General features: G+C 38.8%; 1 protein-coding gene across 2 annotated transcripts in view; it reads right to left on the reverse strand.

The window, feature by feature from the left end:
- Positions 1–23,504, reverse strand: part of NALCN (sodium leak channel, non-selective) — a 227,754-nt gene that overhangs the window by 19,295 nt on the left and 184,955 nt on the right. For both annotated transcript variants that reach the window (XM_051630433.1, XM_051630425.1), the window contains exons 19-33: positions 16,230–16,331; positions 15,723–15,792; positions 14,348–14,439; positions 14,059–14,181; positions 11,390–11,446; positions 10,901–11,021; positions 10,668–10,799; positions 8,704–8,871; positions 7,436–7,540; positions 6,628–6,734; positions 4,673–4,793; positions 4,491–4,589; positions 1,447–1,540; positions 825–931; positions 375–449 (exon numbers count right to left, since the gene is read on the reverse strand). In XM_051630433.1, coding sequence (XP_051486393.1) covers positions 375–449; positions 825–931; positions 1,447–1,540; positions 4,491–4,589; positions 4,673–4,793; positions 6,628–6,734; positions 7,436–7,540; positions 8,704–8,871; positions 10,668–10,799; positions 10,901–11,021; positions 11,390–11,446; positions 14,059–14,181; positions 14,348–14,439; positions 15,723–15,792; positions 16,230–16,331 — 1,573 coding nt within the window. The remainder of the gene's footprint in view (positions 1–374; positions 450–824; positions 932–1,446; positions 1,541–4,490; positions 4,590–4,672; positions 4,794–6,627; positions 6,735–7,435; positions 7,541–8,703; positions 8,872–10,667; positions 10,800–10,900; positions 11,022–11,389; positions 11,447–14,058; positions 14,182–14,347; positions 14,440–15,722; positions 15,793–16,229; positions 16,332–23,504) is intronic.

Below are 23,504 nucleotides of genomic sequence, written 5' to 3' on the forward strand. Positions count from 1 at the left end.
GTTCCAAAGTACCAGGCAAAATAGAAATGGATTGAGCAGAACTTCTGTGATACAACACAGACCTTGTGTTGTACAGAGTGAATTTAATCTGAGATGTTCTGCAAGAAAAGGGTTCACTGGGTTCACTAAAACACGAGTTGAAATGCTCAGAGTTGAGTATGTATCAAAGGACAAAGCTGAAAGTGGTGGTGAAGTATGACTATAACAAATTATAAGTGTATTCTTAAGATACATGTTTAAAGACAAGTGACATGGAAAGGACCAAAAGTACACGATCAGAAACAAAACACATAGTGAAGAATGACGCACATCCCTAAAGCCAAAATTAAATATACACACAATAGCCTTAATGTCAAGAAGTTATATTACTTTACCTCAAGGACAAAAATGAAGGTGAAAACAACAGACATCGTTGCTAAAGGCACGGTCACTGGATCTGCAGCATCCCACTGAAACACAAACAAAATCTGCTCATAAAAGAGTAGCTGTCTATTCATTGCCTTAACTTTTCTTGCAGGTTTGTTAATGAATAGATTTCAATTTAAAATACATCCAGACAGGAATGCCATCTTAGTGTAGTCTCCTCTCACAGATTTACAACTTAACTGGAAATTAGAAATAATAGACCAGACTGCAAAAAGGCAGAAATTACACAAGTTACAATTAATCTACAGTGATCTGTGCCAAATGAGACTGCTGTATCTAGAAATCAGGTTTCCCTACATTCATCACAGTAATGGCTCAACTGATCGTTAATTGGTATTAAGAAATGTATAACACATGTTGTACTATTATAATGAAACACTTAAAAGAAACACAATTACCTTAACTGATAACAACACAGATTGGGCCAGAACAAGTACAGCAATAGTTCTCTTAAAAAATGGATGCTGGGTTATATCATACATCTTAGCTCTAAAGCCATCATTATCTGAAAGACAGTTTGAGGAGGAGTGTTAAAATACATAGTGGCATATTTTTGAAATATTTTCTGTTAGTGGCAAAATAATCTTTTTACCAGTTTCAAAATACATTTCTAATTTTCTGCTACAATTTTCCATATCATATAGAGCTTCTGAACAAGTAATTTCAAATACTGAACATCAGTGTTGCATGAAGGCTTTGGTACTTGTGGGGCAAGTGCATCATTCAACTGCTGTCAGGTTAATACATTCCATTCATATCATTAACAGCCAACTGCAAATATTTTTCATTTAGAAATTCATTGTTTCATTAAGGCTTATCCTGAAACCATCGAAGCACAACCTTTTTTGGGTTGATTTTAATAGCCTTATGCAGAGATCTGTAGTTGGAGCCTGTTTCCACATTAACTTATGCACAATCTCCTAGTGGTCTCACGATTACAATTTTAATTTGAACTGCAGACTCCTGGGGAATTATGAGCACTAGGGCTCAACATGAATAAAATCAAAGTATCTTTGATACCCGGACGAGGTGGGAGATGAAGAGGTTGTGCTATCTTCAGTCTGCTTTTCAGATCTTCCCATCGTCTCTGATCCACAGTCAGTAAAGCTGTCCCCTTAATAAGCAAAGAGAATCGTAGAAAACTTTTGTCATATAAAAGCTAGAATATTTAATGCTATAAACACGAAAACAGCATTCTCTTTGGTGCATGAAATAAAGTTACATATGCAACCCTCCTCAAATAACACACTGTTTGGGGAAGAAGTTGAAAGTATCAGCTGGTACTCGAGGATTTCTGGATGCATTAGCGGTGAGTTTCTGGGACTCATCTCAGCAGGCACAGTTGTTGCTCTTTGTAGCAGCAGCCCAGTGTGGGCAGTGAAAAACTGCAGGAGGTCTTCCATTTGACTGAACATCATTTGCCTGGAAGCATTGCTTTAGAGTGGTCGATTTTGTCACGACTTTGCTGCAGAAAATCCTGCAGCTTGTCAGCACTGCTACAGTTTCTTGGGAAACAAGCACTCTAGGAAACTGCTGCTGCTCTCCACAGCTCTTCTGCTTGGGGTGCCATTGAAACAAAATAATTATGTGTTACGAATCTACAAGAGCTCCCAATAAAGGAAGCACAAGGAGAGGTGGAGATACACCTTCAGGGTGGGAGTGATAGAGGGTAATGTGTGTAAGTGTTTTCATAATATAGGAAGAAACAACAAAACCTCAAACAGAATTCAACACTATTTAAAATGACCTTCAAAACAATATGAGGTCCTCATCACTTCAGAGAACTGTAAAATCTCACGGAAGGAGTCTGGAGTTACAAAAACAAGCGAGACCTTTTCAAGGTAAATGTCAGAAGCCTGTCTCCCAGGCACTTGATTGCTCCCACAGACAGCACAGAGCTGCACTGAGCTGGGCCAGGGCTGGTATGATCTTTGGGCATTGGCTTGTGTTAGTGCTGGAACTGTGGCTGGCTGTGTGACTGATAAGGTCAGGAGAGCTCTCTCTCAGTGGACATAATCTCTTTATAAAGCCATGTCCCCAAAGCGCATCCTGGGAGGAGGTGCATTCTAACAGGATGCTGGCAAAGTGACAGATAGAAGAATGCTTTGTGTCACCCCAAACCCTACTGTTTAGTCATACTCCTAAGGGCAAAGATCCAGCTCCTCTAGTACCTTTTCTTCTGTGACAATGGCCAAAACTAGATGCCTGTAGGTGTAGCAAGGCAACTCAGAGAAGCAAGTGGCTCCTGGTGATTCTCCATTGCCCACAGATCTGGCTCAGAAGTCATGACAGGTATTCAAGACTACATGCAGAACTAAAGGAGAAATGCACTGCATCCTCATGCAGCACCCCATGCACCACACCTCGACAGGGAACACAAAAGATGTTTGATCAACCACGATCAAAAGCTATTTAAGAGATCTCTGCAATAGGGTTCCTCTTCTTCTCACCTACACTTGTGCCTCTGAACAGGTTTTTGAGGACATTGCCCTGTGTAGAAACTGTAAAGGGGAACGAAGGAACAATTTATATGATAGAAATTCTCAGCTAACATCTCAATAGAGTTTCATGACATGTGATGTACATGACAGAAACAGACATAGCTAAATACATAATGGCTATATATGAAAACATTAAAATAATTTTCACATTTCAAATTATATTTTAATAGCCTGTAATTTAAATAAAACTAAAAATATATTTTTAAGAGTTGCTGAAGAACATTTTTACTCATCAGTGTAATGCTGACACATCTGAAGGAAATGTAGCATTAAATAGCTGAACAGGAAGGGACAAAAGCTTCTATGAAAATCCAGTGGCTTTCTCACACTGGAGAAATTTCAGCTTGTTAATTCAGTAGTCAAAATTTAGTAAGTAAACAAAGGAATAGCACTGTGCTCCTTGTTCTTCAGAACAGTTGTGTTTTATCAGCAGTGACTGCACTTCATCTCACCAAAATTAAACTGGAATCATGCAAGCATAAGAAAACCTTCTCAACAGCAGGGGCTTTAGGGATTTTATTTGACTTGCATCCTCTTTAACACAATTTATGCTGCCTTGCCTGCCAACATAGGACACAGTGTAGTGTGCTACTCAGCTCCCTTCCAGAAGGAGTTAAGTGCATTCCTTTGAAGGGCAAACTCAACAGTTGTGTTTGTGTCAGAGTTTGGGTAGGGCCATAGTAGGGCAAGCAGCTTGTCTCCACCTTTAGGCACTTGGTTGTCTCACATCTCCAAGCCCCAGAACACACAATCAGTCTTTCCCTCCAGTGCCACAAGTGATTAAAACATCACTCTAGCTAGCTGCAACACAAGTACCTCATTATTTTGGGGCACTCTGAACTGAAAGATGCTGAAAGATACTACAAGGGGGTAAAGAAAAAAAAAAAAAGTCAGATTAAGGGCTGTGCTTATGCAGCAGTCCCATCCAAAGGATGCTATCTTTAAGCTGTGTAAACATGAGCTGCTCAGTAACAACTCAGCCAGGGACAGGTTTTTCTGCTTTTCAGGGTAATCCGCAAAGCCCGTGTGAACAGCAGTTTTTTCCTAGAACATGAGCCACTTTTTTGTTTGAGTGATAGACAAGTAATTGTACAATGTCCTCCACTGTCTGCCTGGAAAAAGCCATGCAGCTTTCTTTAGATCTGAAATACTGCATTTGCAGGGCCCTAATGAGACCCATTAGCTGAAACACATACAGGCATAACATGTCTTTTTACCTGCCATTGCACGTTTGCCTACATCAAACTCAACAGCAGAACATGGAGCATCTGTAAACACGCTGTGCTTTAGCTACAATCTCCATCTGGCAACGCGGCTGTATTATAAATAAACTCAAACAGCTTTGAAAGAGTATGCGATGGATGGATTGCTGTCATCCCAGCCTTGAGTTCTGTAGCACATACGGATCAGGTGTGTCTGAAACCATACGTGCAGGCTTGCAAAATATAAGACTGGTATGCCAGGCTTTAAGGCAGTCTTAACAGGTAGCACACCATGCAATATTAATTGCAGGTTTCTTACAGAGCCAGTTCTACACACACAATAAACCACCTCACCCAGTACCTTGTTTTCATTGAAATTAGCGATGACAACTCCAACGAAAAGGGTCAATCCAATCATGCAGCCAAGGAATACAAAAACATGAATGTAGATTCCATGGATCTGAGTAGACAAGAATATGATTAATCGTTAAAACAAACACAAGTATGTGTTGTAGATTCAAAGACTCTGATGTGTTTCCTTACCGGCCCAACGCGGTGAATAATGACATCTCTGACTTCCACCCAGCCTTTTAATGAAAGAACTTCGAATAGTGCCAGCATTGCATTCCCCACGTTATCAAAATTAAAATTCCGAGGATTTGCCCTGAAATGCAGTACATAAATAGGTGTAACTTCAGAACGGGTGGTATTTCCATCTGTTACATTGGTTCTTCATAGTCTAATGAGCATTTAAAGACCTTGCCAAACTGGTGTGAAAGCTTATGAAATCTATCATCCCGAATTCTGTCTCAAGAATAGCAAACCAATAACAACTGCAATAAATATGTACAGCATACTTTTTCTTGATCCCTATGTATATTTTGTTTGTTTTTGTTTTTTTTATGCAGAATCTGATTCACAGTAATGAAGCTTGCAACATGTTGCTGCATTTTAGTGTTTTTTGTCATTAAAATTAGCGATGTATAGCATTCATGAAAAAATGCATCTGATAGCATTGGCCAGATTTAAAAATAAATTTACCTCAAGGAGATCAGTCTCAAACTCATATAAATGATTCAGACTCCAAAGTCAGCAAGATCATTTAGAAAATGTTGCTTGTTTCATTATCACTGGGATCTGATGGTCTAAAGCAAAGCTAACTAAGACGACATCCCATTTCTTGGCTTTCTTGTATCTTATGCTCAGGGATTTTTTATCAGTTGAGATTCAAGAGGATGTTTACAGCTGAACATTAAAAGTGCCCTCTTTGTGCTAACTTTGCACATTGCTTTGTCTCTGCATCACCAGACAGATAATCCAAGAAAAACAATCAATGTTCGAGAATTTATAAGGTAAATAGCAGTATTCCAGAAGAATTGTTCAGTGGTTGGTGCTTCTGAAAACCCAACCATTCAGTGAAAAAGAGCTCTCCCATGCAGATATTTATTTTAAATGTGGTCCTTGTACTGACATCTGGCTCTTGACTATCTGGCCTGACACAGCCAACAGGTGGTATGACTGTCCTTGTGGCAAAACATTTTTTCTGCAATAACAAAGCATTCCCCAAAGTTTACAGTTATGCTGATTTGGACAGTTCTTGCTTATTTCTGGATCAAGCAGAAGAGGATTTAATTTGCTTACTCGAGGAAGAATTTGTCTGAAGCAAACAGAAACAAAGACTTCTGCAGATGTCAAGAGTTTCACCGGCTGTTCGAATCACAGCATATTATTTCATTAGCTCTGAAACTACCACTGCTGGTACATTCTTTATCCATGCACATCGTCAGTTAAAATAATAGTGGCTGTATAGATGATTTTGCAAAATGGTAGCCAACTTTAAAATGCAAACAATTAAATAAAGGGTTTTTTTTGCCTGTTCAGGAGTTGGGAAATATTAAACTAAGTTTATCAGAATACTAATCATAAACCTAATTTCTACTCCACTTGCTGCACCAGACAGAACACAATGATTCCTGGCATTGGAAACAGAGAGAAGCTCCTAGCTGGCATGTTTGATGGCCATAGAAGAGAAAGGCTGGTTTTAGATATGACTTGCTCACTGTTTTTTTGTGGGTAGCTGTACACAGGTTCATTTACATTTATTTTTCTTCCCATCTTTTCCTAATTATTCTTAGGTTCTGTTGTTGATGCATGGCTCTCAAGATGTCTTCATAATAGCACTAAAGCACAGTTAAGTGATAATCTTTGTACAAGCCAATAACTCCCACTGCAATCATAAGCATATATAATTCTTATCTAGGTTCAGTACCTACAGGTAATTTTTTCCTTTCTGTTTTATGAATAGAACAGCAGATTAAGCCTGGAAAGGTTTCATGCACCTGGCATTTAACTAAATACACCAGAATTTTTAACCTTATTATCGTTTGACTTACAATAAAACCTCTCCATTTCTGGTTTAGTGGCATGAGATTTTAGCCACTTTCTACATCAACAGCTGACACTTTGAAGAAATATAAGCTAATGTGTAGCAATCTCACCAGACTCGTGGCACCCAAAATCCAGGCTTTTTCTCTCCAGGTCTTAACTTTAAATTGAGATTTTTGGAAACACTGACATTTATTCTGAAGATACCATGACAATCTTCCTATAGTGAAATAAACCATAGAATGAGATTAAATAATGGCCTGTGACAGATGCCAAAATGCAGTATAAAAAGCAAACTTCCCATAATGGGGAAGCAATGTAAACAGAAATGAAAGGTTATTTACAAGTCTGAGATTAATAGTCTTTACCCAAAGGAAAAATGTATCTTAGGAAGTATTAAAAAAACCCCTTCTCCTCCCAGGACTGAGAGTGCTTTTCATTTTGCAGTACTATCTATCCTTTCACCTCTTTCCTAAAGACCTTTGCTCTCTTTAGGTGATTATACTTCTCCAAATGGAGTAAGAAACACAGCTCACTTTTTCATGTAACCTACACAGCATTCCCAGTGCTTTTGACCTCTAGCAGCCTAACCTGTTTTGTAGATGTTGACCTAGGAATGCAAAGGTGTCAGTGGTTAATTCCACGTGACATCCAGTCCTTTGCAGACAACATGGCATGAATCTGACAGATTTTTTTCAGAGACTCCCCAATATTTGGACTTGGTTTGCTTTTTCCCATGAAAACTCATCCTTACCTTTATTTACTCCTTTGTCACCAATTCCTCCATCATCCTCTTTCTGAGGAAGAAAGTGCCCAAGACCTAGAACTCTCCTGTGATAGCTCTGATTTCCCCAATGCATTCCCCAGCAGGCAGAAATGGCACAGCATACTATTATTTTTAAGCAGTAAAGCAGTTCTCACCCTAGAGATGATGTGTGGATCATTGCATTTAGCCAGTTTTCCAGCAAACAGCTGCACTCCAAAGCTTGCAAAAACAAGCATTAATGTCAGCAAAAGAATAGAGACCTGTAAAGATGAAATTAGAATTGTCAAGTCCTCCTCTTGCAAACTTAGGAAAAGGGGTGAGATGCTGAGAAAGGGGGTCAGATCTGTATGTGAGCTGCAGGAAGGATCTTTTTTTGTTGCATACATCTGGAAATAAGGCTTTAATGACCAACATGTTACTTTAGGCTCTGATCCAGAAAAAAGGTACTGTATTATTATTAACATGGTATCTAAAAATTATAGATAAGGACCAAAGCTTTCTTGCACTCAGTGTACAACCTTCCTAAATTCTGCATGCATAATAATTGTCATTCACCTTAAAGATAACTCTTCAAGTACTTAAATACGTGCTGCTTCTGTTTTGCTGAATCAGGCTTTACTCATCAATCTGAGTAAGCTATAGTTAGATATCTCATTCCACGATAGCTACAATAAAGATATGCATGAGCAATTTATGATATAAATATATTTAACAGGATATAGTATCTATGAAATGCTAACTAGCTTTATAGTTTTTGTCCTTGTTCTATTACTGTCTGCAAATATTTTGCAGCTCAGATTTTTGTAACAGCCTAACCCAACACAGTATTCTGCTCAGGAATAAAATGTCTGTTGCTTAGGCTGACACATGTCACTTAGAGAAAGTTGGGTCCCAAGGCAATAGAACGGGTTCTGATCAACAGTCACAGATTCCGTTGTTGTTGTTATTATCATTACTGCATAATCATGATCGTAATAATGACAATGACGTAACAATGAGATCCAGATCTGTGACGAACAACTGCATTGTCTCTGGTTGCCTCTGAAAAAACTTGGAGATATTGACCTTCAGCTTGGAAACCAGGTTTGTTCCTGCAGAGCTGCCATACCGTACTTATCACCTTCCTTCCCCAACTATACTATGAATAAGAGGTAGATTTTGTTTCAGTCGTCCTCCTATTTAATTATGGCCAAATATATACTGAAAAAATAATACAACTTACAAAAGAACTATTACAATGACTTTATTCAGCATATATACCTAATTTTTAACCCACTCTGTCATCATCTGCATTGGTACCTGCAAGAAAAGTACACAGACAACGACAGAGAAAAGATCAGGAAACATAAACATTATAGCAAAGTAGTATCTTTTTACTCCTCCATATCTTCTTTTTAACAAGAACATAATATCTGGCACATACCAAAAAGATTTCCTTAAAACCACTAAACAGCTCTCGCACCACTTTCCTCATCTGAGGGACCAGTTTGAAAATCCGAAGAGGTCGGAGGCAGCGCAGTACCATTAGAAGCTGAGCTCCAGATTTGGCAGGGACGTTCTGAGGCATCCAGCACAGGAATATCAAACTCACCTTGAGGAGATAGGGCAGGAAAAGACATAGAAGGATTAGGCTTACAGTGTCTTACACTGTCACAGCACACAAGATTGAAAAACACTTCCTTAAAATTAAAGAGAAGATTAAGGTTAAAAAAAGCCTAGTTTAGAAAAAGGACTTGGATATCCTGTGCCCTGGCTGATTGTCTTAACTAATGGACATCAGCTTCAGCCTCTCTCTTCCCCTTTGAATCAAAATCTATTTTATTTTTTTCAGCAGATGAAACAGCTTCAAATGAAGAAATCAAATTGGCTGATTCAGAGCAGAGACACAAACAATATTCTTGGAGCAGGAAGCATAATCTCTCTTCTCCCTTCTCATTTCAAACAGAGATTCCATACTGAAACTGAGATATCCTGACTTGCAAAGTCTGTCACAATTGCTTCACCAGTTTTTCCTACCATGTTGTTACAGGCATAAATAGTTTTGTCAATGAGTGTTTTTATTACATAAAGAGTATGCATTCAAAAGTGTTTTAAAACAGCATAGTTGTGTCTTGTAGTCTGAACAATCTCCAACAGATGGTTATTGATAATGTCTATTAATTACTTCTTATTTTTTTTTTTTTAAATAAAAATATATATGTATATAAAGCTGTTGTTAGAAGGGGACAGAGGTGAGAGTTTTGCAAAAAGTGCACAAAAAATGGATAGAGCTGATATCACCAATACGATTTAAAACCTAACAGAATTTGTTAAAAAAAAAACAGTGGTAAAAGACAGCTGCCTCACTAAAACAAAAATATTTGCCAGGGCTTCTGATTGTCATATTCTTTTAAGACCACCACAGGCACTTTTGGAATATCCAAGCCACATCACCTAAATTTTCCTTCAGACAAGCAGAGGGATTCAGAGGGATTTCAAGGGACTAATGCACATAAGATTATGCATACTGCAGTGGAGTTTTGTGTAAGTATGCATATTTTTATTTATGCTAACAATGGAATCTTTGATACAAATTGATCGTGACAAATTTTATGCAGCACATCTGTCTGGTAGATTAACCTCTGAAAGATTTAATCTAAATCCATCACAGTCATTTTGCTTAGTAAATTCTCCAGTTATAAAATATTTCATACTTTATTATACTAAGCCCTGCTTTTGACAAATCTTGAGATGTTTATTGCAATATATGAAGAAGAAACAGACCCCCTTCCTTTGTATTTGAATGGAATGCAAGAAATTTCTGGGGGACAAAGAAAATAATAGAACTATTTTTTCCTTAGAACCAGTACTGATAGGAATAGAAGATGGAAAGATGCTGCTTTGCCTTCTTTCTGCTTTCTTTCTGATATAGCAACATCAGTAACAATGATGAGCCCTTTTGTCAAATGGCATAGAGTTTAGAAACACCTTCTAAAATGCAGGAGAACTGTTGAGAGGGGAGGAAGCAATCAGTGGTTAAGAAACAGACAAAATATTATCCTTCATAAAAGTACTGAAGCATGGTTAGAGATCTCGAATTTACCTTGGAATGAAATCAGTCCTGATAATTAAAACATATCAACAAATAAACAATAAAAAGGGGCCATAGAAAGGCCCTGCACTAAATTGCCAGGTGCATATCACATGTCTGTGTACTTTAAGATGTCTCAACAAATATTTGTATACATAACTGACAGGACTGCACAGAAAAACAGTGGTGTTTGTACACAAATTACACTACTGCATTTACATAAGGGTGCAGAGCCAAACTTTTTACCATTACGAACATTCATATATCCAAAGAGATCAAAACCAAGAATGCTACAGAAACATCCCATAAAAACTTACAAGATATATAAATATGTCCATAACTCCTCCAAAGTCCCTAATGACAGCTGTTGGTGTAAAAAACAAGCCATCTGCCATAATCTTCAGATTAAGCTCAATGCTCATGAATATGACAAAAACATATTCAGCAATCTGAAAACCAAAGCAGAGAACAAACGGAATTTAGGAATAAGCCATGGAGAGAATGAAGGTGGTTGTGTTTCATTACATGTAAAATGATTCAGTGACAGTACCTGGAGTGTTGGAGCATGCATAACTCTTCTGAAGGGGGATTCAAACATCATGGAAATGCAGGAGCATATAGTAACAATAATCATGACCCAGTCCAGGTAAGTAACCAAACCCAGCAAGTCACTGTGAACAATACATAAGGATAGCCATTACAGAAATGCCAAGAGTGTTGCAATTTCTATTGTGCCTACACCACATAGCTTTGCTATGAAAAACAAATTAAGCTGAAGAGTGCCAAATATTTCACTATTTCAGGAATGCATAGTAAAACTCGGGAAATTGCATGCAAGTGTAGAAGAGAAGTCTGATAAAAAAATCCTCTTCCTATTCATCCTCCTCCCGGAACAACTCTATGGAGAGAAAAATCTTCTTGGGAAAAATAAAGACCTGCACATCTGCATGCACACATACCCACACACATGCATGTGTGAGCTCACACACTTATACTGCAGGCTTAAGTGGCCAAGCAAAGTTACTTTTGCAGTGCTTACTAAAGCTGATGGTATTTGGTATTTTTCACAGCTCCAGTAACAGGATCTGTTTTAGAGCTATGAAAAGAAGAAAAGAGACAGTTATTTACATTTTATTTTAGTCAGCATTATAATTACACCATACATCCATCACCTCAAAGTAATTTTTATCCAAATTCAAAAGACTACATTTTATCTTGGCTTAATTTTAAATGTCTCTATAAATTTAATTTCAATTTAATCATATTATCAACACAACTAATATCACTTTAATTCATGGCCTCTCTGTAATTCCTCTAATGATTCTTTAAACTGCTAGTGTTTTGGGTCCTGCTTTCATAAGCAAGGATTTGATTTTGTATTTCACTCGGGGACAGGGCAGGGGATAACTTGCTACTGAATTTTATGCTCCAAAGTGCTTCCTCAGGAGTTCTTTGCTTTTACTTCAAAACATTTTCCACTGCCTGAAGGGAGCCTAAAGAAAAGCTGGGAAGGGACTTTTTACAAGGGCTTGAAGTGAGAGGACAAGTGGTAATGGATCAAACTGGGAGAGGGGAGATTTAGGTTAGACATTAGGAGGAAATTCTTCAGTGTGAGGGTGGTGAGACACTGGAACAAGTTGCCCAGGAAAGTTGTGGAAGCCCCATCCCTTGAGGTGTTCAGGGCCAGGTTGGATGGGGCTCTGAGAAGCCTGATCTAGTGGGAGGTGTCCCTGCCCATGCAGGGGGGTTGAAATTAGATGATCTTTAAGGTCCTTTCCAACCCAAACCATTCTATGATTCTATGATATCCTCAGTTGACACACACACACACAAATCCTTCCACAAGGCCTATTTGTTTTACTACCTTTTCAATCATTTTATGATGAATATTTCTAGATTCTCCATCTCTGAATTTTCCTATGAAATTGCTGTACTTCACCTACCATATCCAGATACCCATTAGGCGGCCACATAGGGTGAGAATCACACTGTAAGTAATAAGGACATATCCGGGTGACACGAGTAAAGTTCTTGTTCCAGCAACTGCTCAGCTCTTTTACACAGAGCAGAATGGTTTCAGAAGGAGAAGCTACAAGAATCCTTTGCAAGGAGGCTTCCCTGTCCCAGTGGTTAGGTGTACTTCTTACTCGTCTTTCACATCCTTGTACAAAATAATGTCAAAGCAGAATCTGCACTGAGGTATCCTATATCCCATTTGAGTGCTCTAGTCATTGGGATGTGAAATTGCCATCACTTCCTCACTGATCTTAAAGTGAAAAATGGACTGAGATGACCAGAGGCATTACCACAAGACATTCCATGGTTATGAATTACAATAATGCAAGATGCATACAAGGAGAACAAGAGGCATCTTCCACAAGCCAGGTTCACCCACTTACACCAGTCAGTATACAGAATATACTGGTTTTGGTGCCTTCCCATTGAACCCACTGACTTTTGTGTCATCTTAAACTCCTACTGCTTCCTCACATTGCATATAGTGGCATCCCTCAGCCTTTTCTACCAGAAGAAAACATGAATCCTATCAGTCTGAAAAAGATCTCTAGAATACCTTTCTTGGTTAATGAAAAATTGACTGTTTAACAAAATCAGTTTATTCTTATAATTGCAAACATTGTAATTAAACTGTTTATAATATAAGTAACCTGTTACCCACAGGCATTCCATAATGCTAACAGGCACTGAGATGAGGACATTTGACAACTGGATAGGAATACATGTTTTTGTGCTTTGTTTAGCTGTTTCATTTTGCAACTGCTTCATGGACCAGCAAACTGCAATCAAGTTAGCAAATGCATAGAAAAGTAGGCACCCAATTCAAAGATGTGCTTCTACACAGGTTGAAGAACATTTAAAAATGGGAATTTTAAAGCAGAGTATCTAACCTTTCTGCTCTTCTACCTAGAAGTACTTTGTTGAAAGGTACAGAGAAAAATCAATATTAAAGCAGCTGCTGAAACAAGGTCTTCCAAGTGCCAAGCTGATAGCCTTGGACTGTCTTCTGTCTTTTGCTGCCTGATTGCAAGGTGATGTGCATGAACCTTCCAAAATCAGGGTGCAAGTGACAGAAAGAGGTTTAAAAGGAGAGCTATAAGATTATTTTATATCAAGCTGCTTGAACATAGATCTCTATATGCCACACTTGCATACACCTACAGTTTAGTTACTGAGTCTTCTTGGTTTGCACCTGTCTCAGCTTTTCTCCTTTATCTCTCACAGCTGAACCCATCCCATTCTGGGTCTCTAATTATGGGCTAAGGAGTCTTCTGGGTGAGCACAGGTGGGATTCATTTCTCTTCATCTTTCCTATTCTTTGAGTAACTGTTGCTGTATAAAGACTTCCTGCCTTATGATGAGGAATAGGAAGGGAATAGCAAACTGATTCCCCAAGGTCTAAAAATGGGGGTATAAAACATTACCCTTTCCTCTCAGCTCAAACCTGCAGTTTCCCCATGGTCTCGTCCCTTCTCGACATCACAGACTGCTCAAACATGTCTGCCCTTACGCAGCATGTTATTGCTTCCCCTCCTCCAACAGCAAGACCATCCTGTAGGCAACTGACTGCCAGCTCATGTGGTGACCACATTACATGCAGTTTTCCTTTCAAAAGAAAAGTTAGACCTCGATTTTTGAGGACTTGAAGGGAAACACTTGTTGGAACCAACTGTTGATAGGGAATCAACTTACGCGTTAAAGCGAGCTCGTACCACCACTCGGCAGAAATTCCTGAACCTGTGCTCACGACCAACTATGAAGAGTGGTTTATCAAAATATGGATGATTCTCTCGCAGCTCCTCCTCTTGGACTTTCCTTTTGAAAGACAGAACTTAAATTATTAAGTGGCATGCATTATACCTGGTAAAAACATTCATTACACTTTGTTCTTTTTTTCATCATAACTCCCCATACTTCTTACTTCATACAGAGAATACTTAATACAGAAACGTGTGCCCTCAGACTTTTGATTTTTAAATACCTTTTCATTTCAGCTTGTTCTTTTTTTTCTTGGATCATCTTTATCTCACTGTCTTCTCTCTGTGCATTTCTGTATCTCACTGTGTTGGAGTGCTAGAAGCAAAATAATTCCTTTTAAATGAGGTCTGTGGGTTGGTTTTTTTTTAATGTTTTAGATGAAAGCAAGATATGGTATTTTACATAGAAAGATTCAAACGAAAAATCTTTATTTCCAAATGTACTGCACATCAACTCCATCAAGCATATTGTACAGTATCTATCAATCCATCTACAGAACAAGACTGCTTATTTCCATCAAAGTTACTTTCTGTTTTAATTTCATGTGTGAAGTCTCATCAAATGCAACTTTTAACTTTAAAAGCAAAGGTCCTGTAAGCTCAGGCAATCTCTCTGAACTGGAATTAATACTATTGAAGTTACTAAGGACAAAGAGTGGGAAACAAAAGGCTTTAGACACCCTTTCAGCTTCTCAAGCCTGCTGCACATCCTGCCAGGCAGTGAGTTGTGCAGAATGTACAGGTAGTGACTGCAGAGCACAGGGAGGGAGGAGAGAGATTTTTGCCTCATTTGCCTGAGCTCATCCAGTGGAGGGTACAATTAATATTACTATTTAGAGTTGAATGAGCCTTTGGAGCACTCCTGGACAGGTAATTCTGGTTGTTACCCTTACTATGGGACAAAAGCAAAGCAGTATCTGCTTTGAAATACTAGTTACCTATGGCTTCTTTCTACCACCATGCAGGGTAATTCATTAATTACTTCTTACACAGTTGTTTTTAGGTATGAAGCACATCTAGAAAATTACTTCAACAGTTTGGAAACAGAGAGACTAAGATCAGCTCTTGAGTTTTCCTAGTCACAGAAACCCACAAAATGTCATTATAAATTTGCAGAATTGAAATTGCACTTAACTGCATGAAATTATAGCACAGTAAAATCTGTAATGACTCTTCTCCCTTTGTCCTATTGTTTGACAGTTCTCATGGTTGAAAAATATCGTTTAACTTCCACTGGAGACTCAGAAGTGCTGTTTTGTCAGCCTGAGTGATTTGTATAATTCCAGAATGAGGCTTTTTAAAGTGTTCCGGGTAGCAATTGTTGTGTTCTTAATGCAGTATCTACAGCTTCAGTGAATCAATCTCAGCAAGTGTTTCAAAACCAGTAAGTCTGTCACTGAAATGACGATGTCAATTCTTTTGATGATCATTCTAATGCGATTACATTATTTGTTTTATGATTTCCTTTCAAGATTTCAAAAGACAAATTGTAAACAAGATCATAGATAGATAACAGTCTTACAGTAGCATTTACTATACAGCACATATTCTCATTTCTTACAGTCTCAAATTGAAATAATAATTTCTATGAGGACTTACGTCTTGAGTCAACGTTTCAAGAGATTTTCCTCTGCTGATTCGTTGACTGTTGGAACCATGTCTCAGTGACCTGAAACAATCATAATCAATTTAGCAATACATCTCAGGATGAAATTTTGACCTTTATAGGATGGCCATTATAAAGAACTGCTCTCCAGCTTCACAATATCTCAAATTCTTATCATTTTTCTCTCGCTAACATCAGAAGCTTATATGTTCTTCAATTGTTTTCAATCTAGCCTAACATAAACCAATTTCTTTCCTTCTGATCTTTAAATTGATAGCTTTGTAGATGGCAAAGGAAATGACATTTGAAATAAAAAGACATTTTTTTCCCATTTATACAATACAATGAATTTCATCAAGGTTACAATGAAGAATGTAGAACTCTGTTCTTTGTACACGTAAGTAATTTCAGTTTTTCACGTTACGTATTGCTCAAATGTAATTCTTTTTGTCACCTTTTTATAAGAATATTTTGAACCCATCCCTTCTGTTCACGTTTACCTGCGTTCTTGCCGTATATGATGCTGAACACTTAGTATTGACCTTTCCTTTGCAGGCTGCCCCTCAAAGGATCCACTCAGCATGCGTTGTCTAGTACAGGCCCTACAAAGAAATACAATGATGTATAAATGATAATATCTGAGGTATTGTGTTCAGACAAGTCCGCTTGACTTTCCGGGAAGCAAGTGCACAGCTTAACAGACAGTAACAATAAAACAAAAATGGACTTTCCATAAAAACATATTTCCATGGCGATGGTCCCCATGCTGCAAAATAACTGGTCATCTGATAAATACTCTTCAAGCCTTAGCAAGGGCCCTCTTTGCATTTTTTGCAGTTTTCTGTAGAATTTATAATCCTGGAAGACTTCACAAAGTGTGAAAATGGTCAAGCAATGCACTAATCATAAGTAAAAACACCTTGTCAACAATAAAGAAGGGAACAGTACATGTACAGCTGTCGCTTTAGGGCAGGTCCATTTCAGGGTTGTACGTTACAAAATATTTCAGTACACAATCAAGACTTAGAGCACATCTTTGAGTGTTCTACATAACTGGGACCACATATGGTTTGAAATGAAAAGCTGCACATTGCTGATATCACAAAATCATAGAATGGTTGGGGATGGAAGGGATCTTAAAGACCATCTAGTTCCAACCCCACTGCCATGGGCAGGGACACCTCCCACTAGACCAGGTTGCCCAAGCTCTGTCCAACTTGGCTTTGGACACTTTCAGGGAAGGGGCAGTCTATACTTCTCCGAGTAATCTCTGCCCTTGTCTCACCATCCTCACACAAAATAATTTCTTCCCAATGTATAACCTAAATATTCCCTCTTTCAGATTGAAACCATTTCCCCTTGTCATATCACTACATACCTTTCTCAAAAGTCCCTCCCCAGCTTTCCTGTAGCCCTTTCAGGTACTGGAAGGCTGCTATAAAGTTTCCCAGGAGCTTTTCTTCTCCAGGCTGAACAACCCCATCTTTCTCAGCCTGCTTTTGTGGCAGTGGTGCTCCAGCTCTCTGATCATCTTCATAACCATTCTCTGGACTCACTCCAACAGTGCCATGTACTTCCGTGTTGGGGGCTCCAGAACTGGACACAGTACTCCACAAGAGTGGAGCAGAAGGGAAGAATCATCTCCCTTGACCTGCTGGCCATGCTTCTTTTGATGCAGTCTAGGACACAGATGGCCTTCTGGGCTGCAAGCACACATATCCAGCTCATGTTCAGCTTCTCATCAAACACCCCCAAGTCCTTTTCCTCAGGGCTGCTCTAAATTCATTCTCTGCCCAGCCAGTATTCTGAAATATGAAATGCCTGCTCTCTGGGAAGGCATTCAATTTGCAGCATTTTGTTGTGTGGGCTTTTTTCACTTGTTTGCTCATTTATTTCATTTTGCTTTTGCTGAATTTTGGCAAACACATTTTGGCAGAAGTGACTATTTTTTGGTTAGTAAGTGTGCAACAGCTAAACACAGCATGCATATCTTTCTTTTGAGGGCCACAATGAGATTAATTTGCTTAAGAAAAAGAGAGGTTTCCACTAAAAAAGCTCACACAAATCCTCTGATGGCTGAGAAATGGAATTTCAATATTGGAAAAACATTTTACCTCTCCAGAAATGCTGCAATTTTAAGTTTATACAGTGCAAGCTTTATTGTTCATTTTGTGTTATGCAACTGTTCAGAGAAACACAAGACCCAGATGGCAAAACTTCATACTTTTTAATGAACTGAATCTCCACTTTTTGAAAGGCATTTTGTTAGTCTTATGTGGGGGGGAGAGAAAATGGGCTGTTCCCCGAAGGAAGGAAGGAAGGAAGGAAGGAAGGAAGGAAGGAAGGAAGGAAGGAAGGAAGGAAGGAAGGAAGGAAGGAAGGAAAGAAGGAATATGTCTGCTTATAGACTTTATACCACCTTTCAGAACCCTGAATGTAGTCCAGCAGCTTGCAACCTACATGCTCCAAATTTGCCTCGAAAAGCACAAATGTAATAAAACAGCCTGAAAAAGAAAATACAATATAGTAGGTTATCAGAAAGCCAGGCTACAGGTGAAGACCATACAGAACAATACGATACTGGGATACCACATAATTTGTATTACCTGTTAACAATTATTAAGTCCAAATTTCTGAAGTCCTTCAAATGATTTCATGCTTTGGAACCCCTGAAAAAAAATTAGTGGACAGAGTGTTGAAGTGACATTTTTTGAAATAATGTAAAATGTTAAATGCTTTGATCAATACTTCAAAATACCATACCTTTAATGAACATTCTGAGGTCTCCTGCAGACGGTTTGCAGATGACTCCCACTTGGACTTTTTAGGGAGGCAACAAGTGTTTACTCATCTTCTTGCATTCCAGTATAACACCAATTTCTTGTTTCTTCTGCATTATTTTAATGAGTGAATAATTATGCAGTAACTGCAGCAACTGCATATATTTCTATGTACTTTTGTTCTCATGTGCTCACACTAAAGTCTGACGGGTGTGGTCAGCTTCAGAAAAACACTCGGTTATCAGCCTCATTTAGAACTGCTTTCACTGTAACTCTGCCCTTAATAAATCCTTCTATCCTCTCATTACACATCCATCTAACTTGGAATATATGGCTAAATGTGACAACCCAAGATTCATGGTCGATCCAACTGATAGGTGTTTTAGTGCCTATGTCATTTTATACATTAAATTCAGTCAGGTACTGCTTGTATAGGAAGGAAAATGCACGTTTTCACCACGGCTACAAAATTGTTCTTCTGGAAAAATATACTGTTGTTCAAAGATATCTGAATTTAGCTGTTAAAATAAAATGAATTATTAATACAACTTGGCCAATTTAGTTTTTCTTTTCCATGTATTTTTTTCTTCTTTCCTTCCATATGTGTCTCAAGGAAAAACAGAAGTAGTCACTTATTTTCTTTAATCTTTTAATCTCTCTTTAATCTTTTATCTTTGGGATAAGCCGCACGGCAGCTGCACCCTTTGTTGTCTGGCAGGACCTGTGAAAAGGTTTAAAGGTGATCCCAAATGGTGAAGTTAAGACGCAAACAAGGTCAGATGTCACGTGCACAACAAACTTTACTGGAGTAACACAACAAAGTCCCTAGAGCGGATAGGACAGGGAGAAAAATAGAGACAGAAAAGAAAGGAGAAAGCAGAAATACAGAGGACAGCAAGCGAGAGCATAGTTACCACAGCGGTCCAGTGACGTTGTCAGTGGGGAAGTGCTTTCCTGCACCCATAGTGTCCCAGATTTGTATACAGTTCTTGCCCACTGCACCCCCACTTTTTTCCCTGTACAGGTGAGAAAATCCTTCTATCTTCTCTGTGCTTCTCCAAGATATGAGGGGGGGCTATGGTGCCAGGGCTATGTCCTGCAGATAGTCTTTGTTTGGCTAATTAATGAGATCAGCCATTGCAAACCAGGAGGTTGAGACAACTGGCACCACAGGACTAGTTTATTGCAGTGGAGGTTCGGTCCTAGAAGGCGGCTTGAGACTGGCACTCTTTATCTTTTCCTGCTAGGTTGGTGGTTTTCATGAAGTCTCAAGGTCTGATTATCACTGGATATTCTGCTTTCAGTGCCAGCTGTAGAACTCCTTTGTCTCCAATCTCAGCATGTCCCACACTAAACTCCCCAGTTCTCATGTACACATCGCAGGGCGAGGAGTAAAACGGTTTGGTGGGTTGCTGAGACAGACAACAGATATCCTGAGTGCCTAAGTACATCACTTATCTCTTGGACTGTTCAAGACAAGCACTGTACATCCTGAATGTCACAACTCCTTTGCCCTTCAGGACTGTCTCCCAAGGGACTCTGTCAACCAGGCCAAAATCTTCCCTCCAGAAGTCCAAGGTAGAAGTTCTGCTGACTCCCTTACTTCCTTTTGTGAGAACAACAAACTCTTATCATTTCATGATCACTATGCCCAAGAGAGCCTCCAACCATCTCATCACCCAAAAGCCCTTTTCTGTTCACAAAAAACACGCCCAGTGGGGCACCTTCCCTAGTTCGCTCCCTCACCAGCTGTGTCAGGAAGGTCTCTTCCACACATTCCAGGAACCTCCTAGACTGTTTCCTCTCTGCTGTTTGTATCTCCAGCAGATATCTGGTGAGTTGAAGTCCCCCATGAGAAAAAAGGCTGGTGATTGCGAGACTTCTCCCAGCTGCTTACAGAATATTTCATCTGCCTCTTGGTCCTGATTGGATGGTCTCTAACAGACTCCCACCATGATATCTGCCTTGTTGGGCTTTCCTCTGACACTTACACGTAACACTCAACGTAACACATCATCAAATGAAACAACTGGCTATGTGGACCAGTGAAAAGTAGTGTTTGACACACTGAATGATAGAGCATTAAACCAGAAGGACCCTAATAAACTTGAGGACTGAGTCAGAAAAAGCTTCAGGATGTCAGACAAGGAAATGTGCAAAGTTTCACATCTGGAACAGCAGAACGGATCCATGCATCCATGAAGGCTGTGGAGTGGGTGACTCAGGAAAAGGATCTGGGAGTTACATTTTACACTGGGTTTGGATGGGATGGACTTAGTTAGATGATAACTGAATGAATGTGTTCCTGCCATCACTAAGGTAAACTGACTACTATTTTAGGGAGGAGTGCAGCCAGCACTTCAAAGGAAGTTATCATCCTTTCTCTACTCAGAGCTGGAGAGGCTGCATCTGGGACACAATTTTGGGTACTTCAAAAGGAATATTGAAACACAGGAGCAGGTATAAACAGTCAGTGGCCTACAATATGTGACCTCCAGGGAGACTTGAGGGAGCTGGGCTTGTTTTCTTTGGTGAAGAGGAAGTTAAAACATGGAGCTAAACTCTTCTTACTGTGAGGTGACAAAACAGTGAGCCATAGCCAGAAACAGTGGCTTGCAGGGTTCACACTGGGCATCAGGTAAACCCCCTCTCAATGGTAGGGTAATGCAGTGCTGGAATGAGAACAGAGGAAAGATACAAAACTGATCTTATTCTGGGTTAGCAACAGTCACACTTGAAGTGGGCAGTTGGACAACATGGCCTTCAAATTTTCCTTCTAACCAATATGTCTATGCACCTGTGATAAAGAAACTAATGAAAATGTTTGTTCATTCTCTTATGAGAGGTGATGTATTATATTATAGTATTAGTGTCCAGAGAGAATTTATTCAGAGATTTACTATATAACTTCCCTAGAAGCACAGAGAATCTTGTTTCTTGCTCATTCTAATATTCAGAAAAAAAAATATCTCTGTATTTGCAGAAATACTTGTATGAACACTCTCTGAATTATATGCTAGCATATGAGCAAATTAGTAAAACTCGATACTTAATTTAAGCAATTCTTCATTCCTCCCCGCTCCCCAAGATGCACTCACGGCAGTTTCAGTTTCAAACACAAGATAAATGCACTTCACTCAATTAGCTGTTTATGAAAATGAAAGTTCCACTTAAGCATAAACTATGTTATTCACTCAGGCCTAGTAAACACATCAGACAAATCCCGACTACAAGAAAAACCTATTGCATATCTCTAGCATCAGTTTATGGTTTGACTGTAGCATCAGTTGTAATGAGAAGCAAATAAAGAGCTGCCTGTTTAAAAAATATTAGTTTCCCAAATATCTATCTATCTATCTATCTATCTATCTATCTATCTATCTATCTATCTATCTATCTATCTATCTATCTATCCTAGAACACAATTAATTTTTGTGATTTTGGGAGTTCGATTTCAACAACAAACCAGAGAAATGTTAAGCTATTCCTTGTATTTGTTGTAATAAGGGCATAAAACCTTCTCTGAGGGTGACTGAGCACTGGTGCAGGTTGCCCAGAGAGGTTGCAGTGTCCCCAAACTTGGAGACATTCAAAAGCCATCTGGGCATGGTCCTGGGCAACTGACTCCAGGTCTCCTTGCTTGAGCAGAGAGTTTGGACCAGATGACCTCTGGAGGTACCTTCCAACCTCAACCATTCTGTGATTCTGTGAAGCATAGTTTAATAGACACCGGAATCAGGTTATGCACTCCTGATACTTTGATTATATTTTGGACTGTGTGAGACTACTTTTAACAGGCTCCTTTTCCCTACCATTCTGTGCTGTTTACAAATTATCTTCAGCACTGGAGAGAATAGACTGGTTGTACACAACATTTTGACTGGACCTTCATCACCTTCTCTATTTCAGAAAGCCAACAGGACTAATAAAGGACTAGATACCTATCCTTAGGAAATGATCCCACAATGAATGAGTGTCAGAAGAGCCACAGGCACAGAACTAGCTTTCAAGACAAAAAGCAGTACTCACAGCAAGAGAGAGTGAGACAGAAGTGAGAAAAACTGAAGGAGGAATTAAATTTGTTAGAAGTGGTTATGGCTGCTGAGAGAAATGCATCATGATTTTCAGAAAGAAATGCAGCTGTTCGTAATACAGAGTTAGTACTAAATGTGATCAAGTTTGAAAAAGCTGTTTAAACTGTTTGTAACTAACTCACTTTTATCTTGATTTTCCTTGGAAGGGTGAAGTCCTCACCTCAGAATGCCACAGTTTAAAAGAAAATTAAAATACAAAAAGTAGAGTATTCTCTTTGTCTACATGTTTCCTCTGCAGTATAGTATAAGAAACATGCCAAACTGACATTTGTGTAACCCAAGAGGTGTCAGTAACAATTCACAGTTGTAATATAACACAGAATTTCATTACAAATACTTCATTGAAACACTGCCATGAAGCCTGTATCTAGAACTGTATTTTTAGAAGTTTTGTCATTAGGCCTTGTTATCATCTATCTGTAACAGAAGTGATAGTAAAATAAAGGTACAGTGACATCAGTGAAAGAAATGCTTACAAATAGAGCTCCAAAATTTGTTAAAATGAAACACTTGTAGATACATTTCTCACTAATATTTTGACAAGGAGCATTCATTTGAATTGTTAGCAATTGTTCACATTTTCACTACCATGGGTTTAAGGACATATAAAGTTTCACAATAATTTCTACAGTTCTCCCTGTGCCGTGTTGTTATAGAGCAGATCAAAGAATGAGACCTTAATATTTCTCAAATGCCACATAATTACTAGGCACTTTACAAGAAACTTCATAATTCAGAAATCCCACTGAATTCCCAGTGCACTGCTACTCACAAAACACTGCCATACTTAATATAATCCCACAGCTGTGCTTCTCAGAACAGTTATTCCTGTTTGTGCTTTTTATTTACTTGGGACCACTCATTCACAATATTCTGGAGATGCACCTGCTTGGGTGAGAAT

This window comes from Apus apus, chromosome 1 (assembly GCF_020740795.1).
Source record: "Apus apus isolate bApuApu2 chromosome 1, bApuApu2.pri.cur, whole genome shotgun sequence".
Classification (NCBI taxonomy): Eukaryota; Metazoa; Chordata; class Aves; order Apodiformes; family Apodidae; genus Apus; species Apus apus.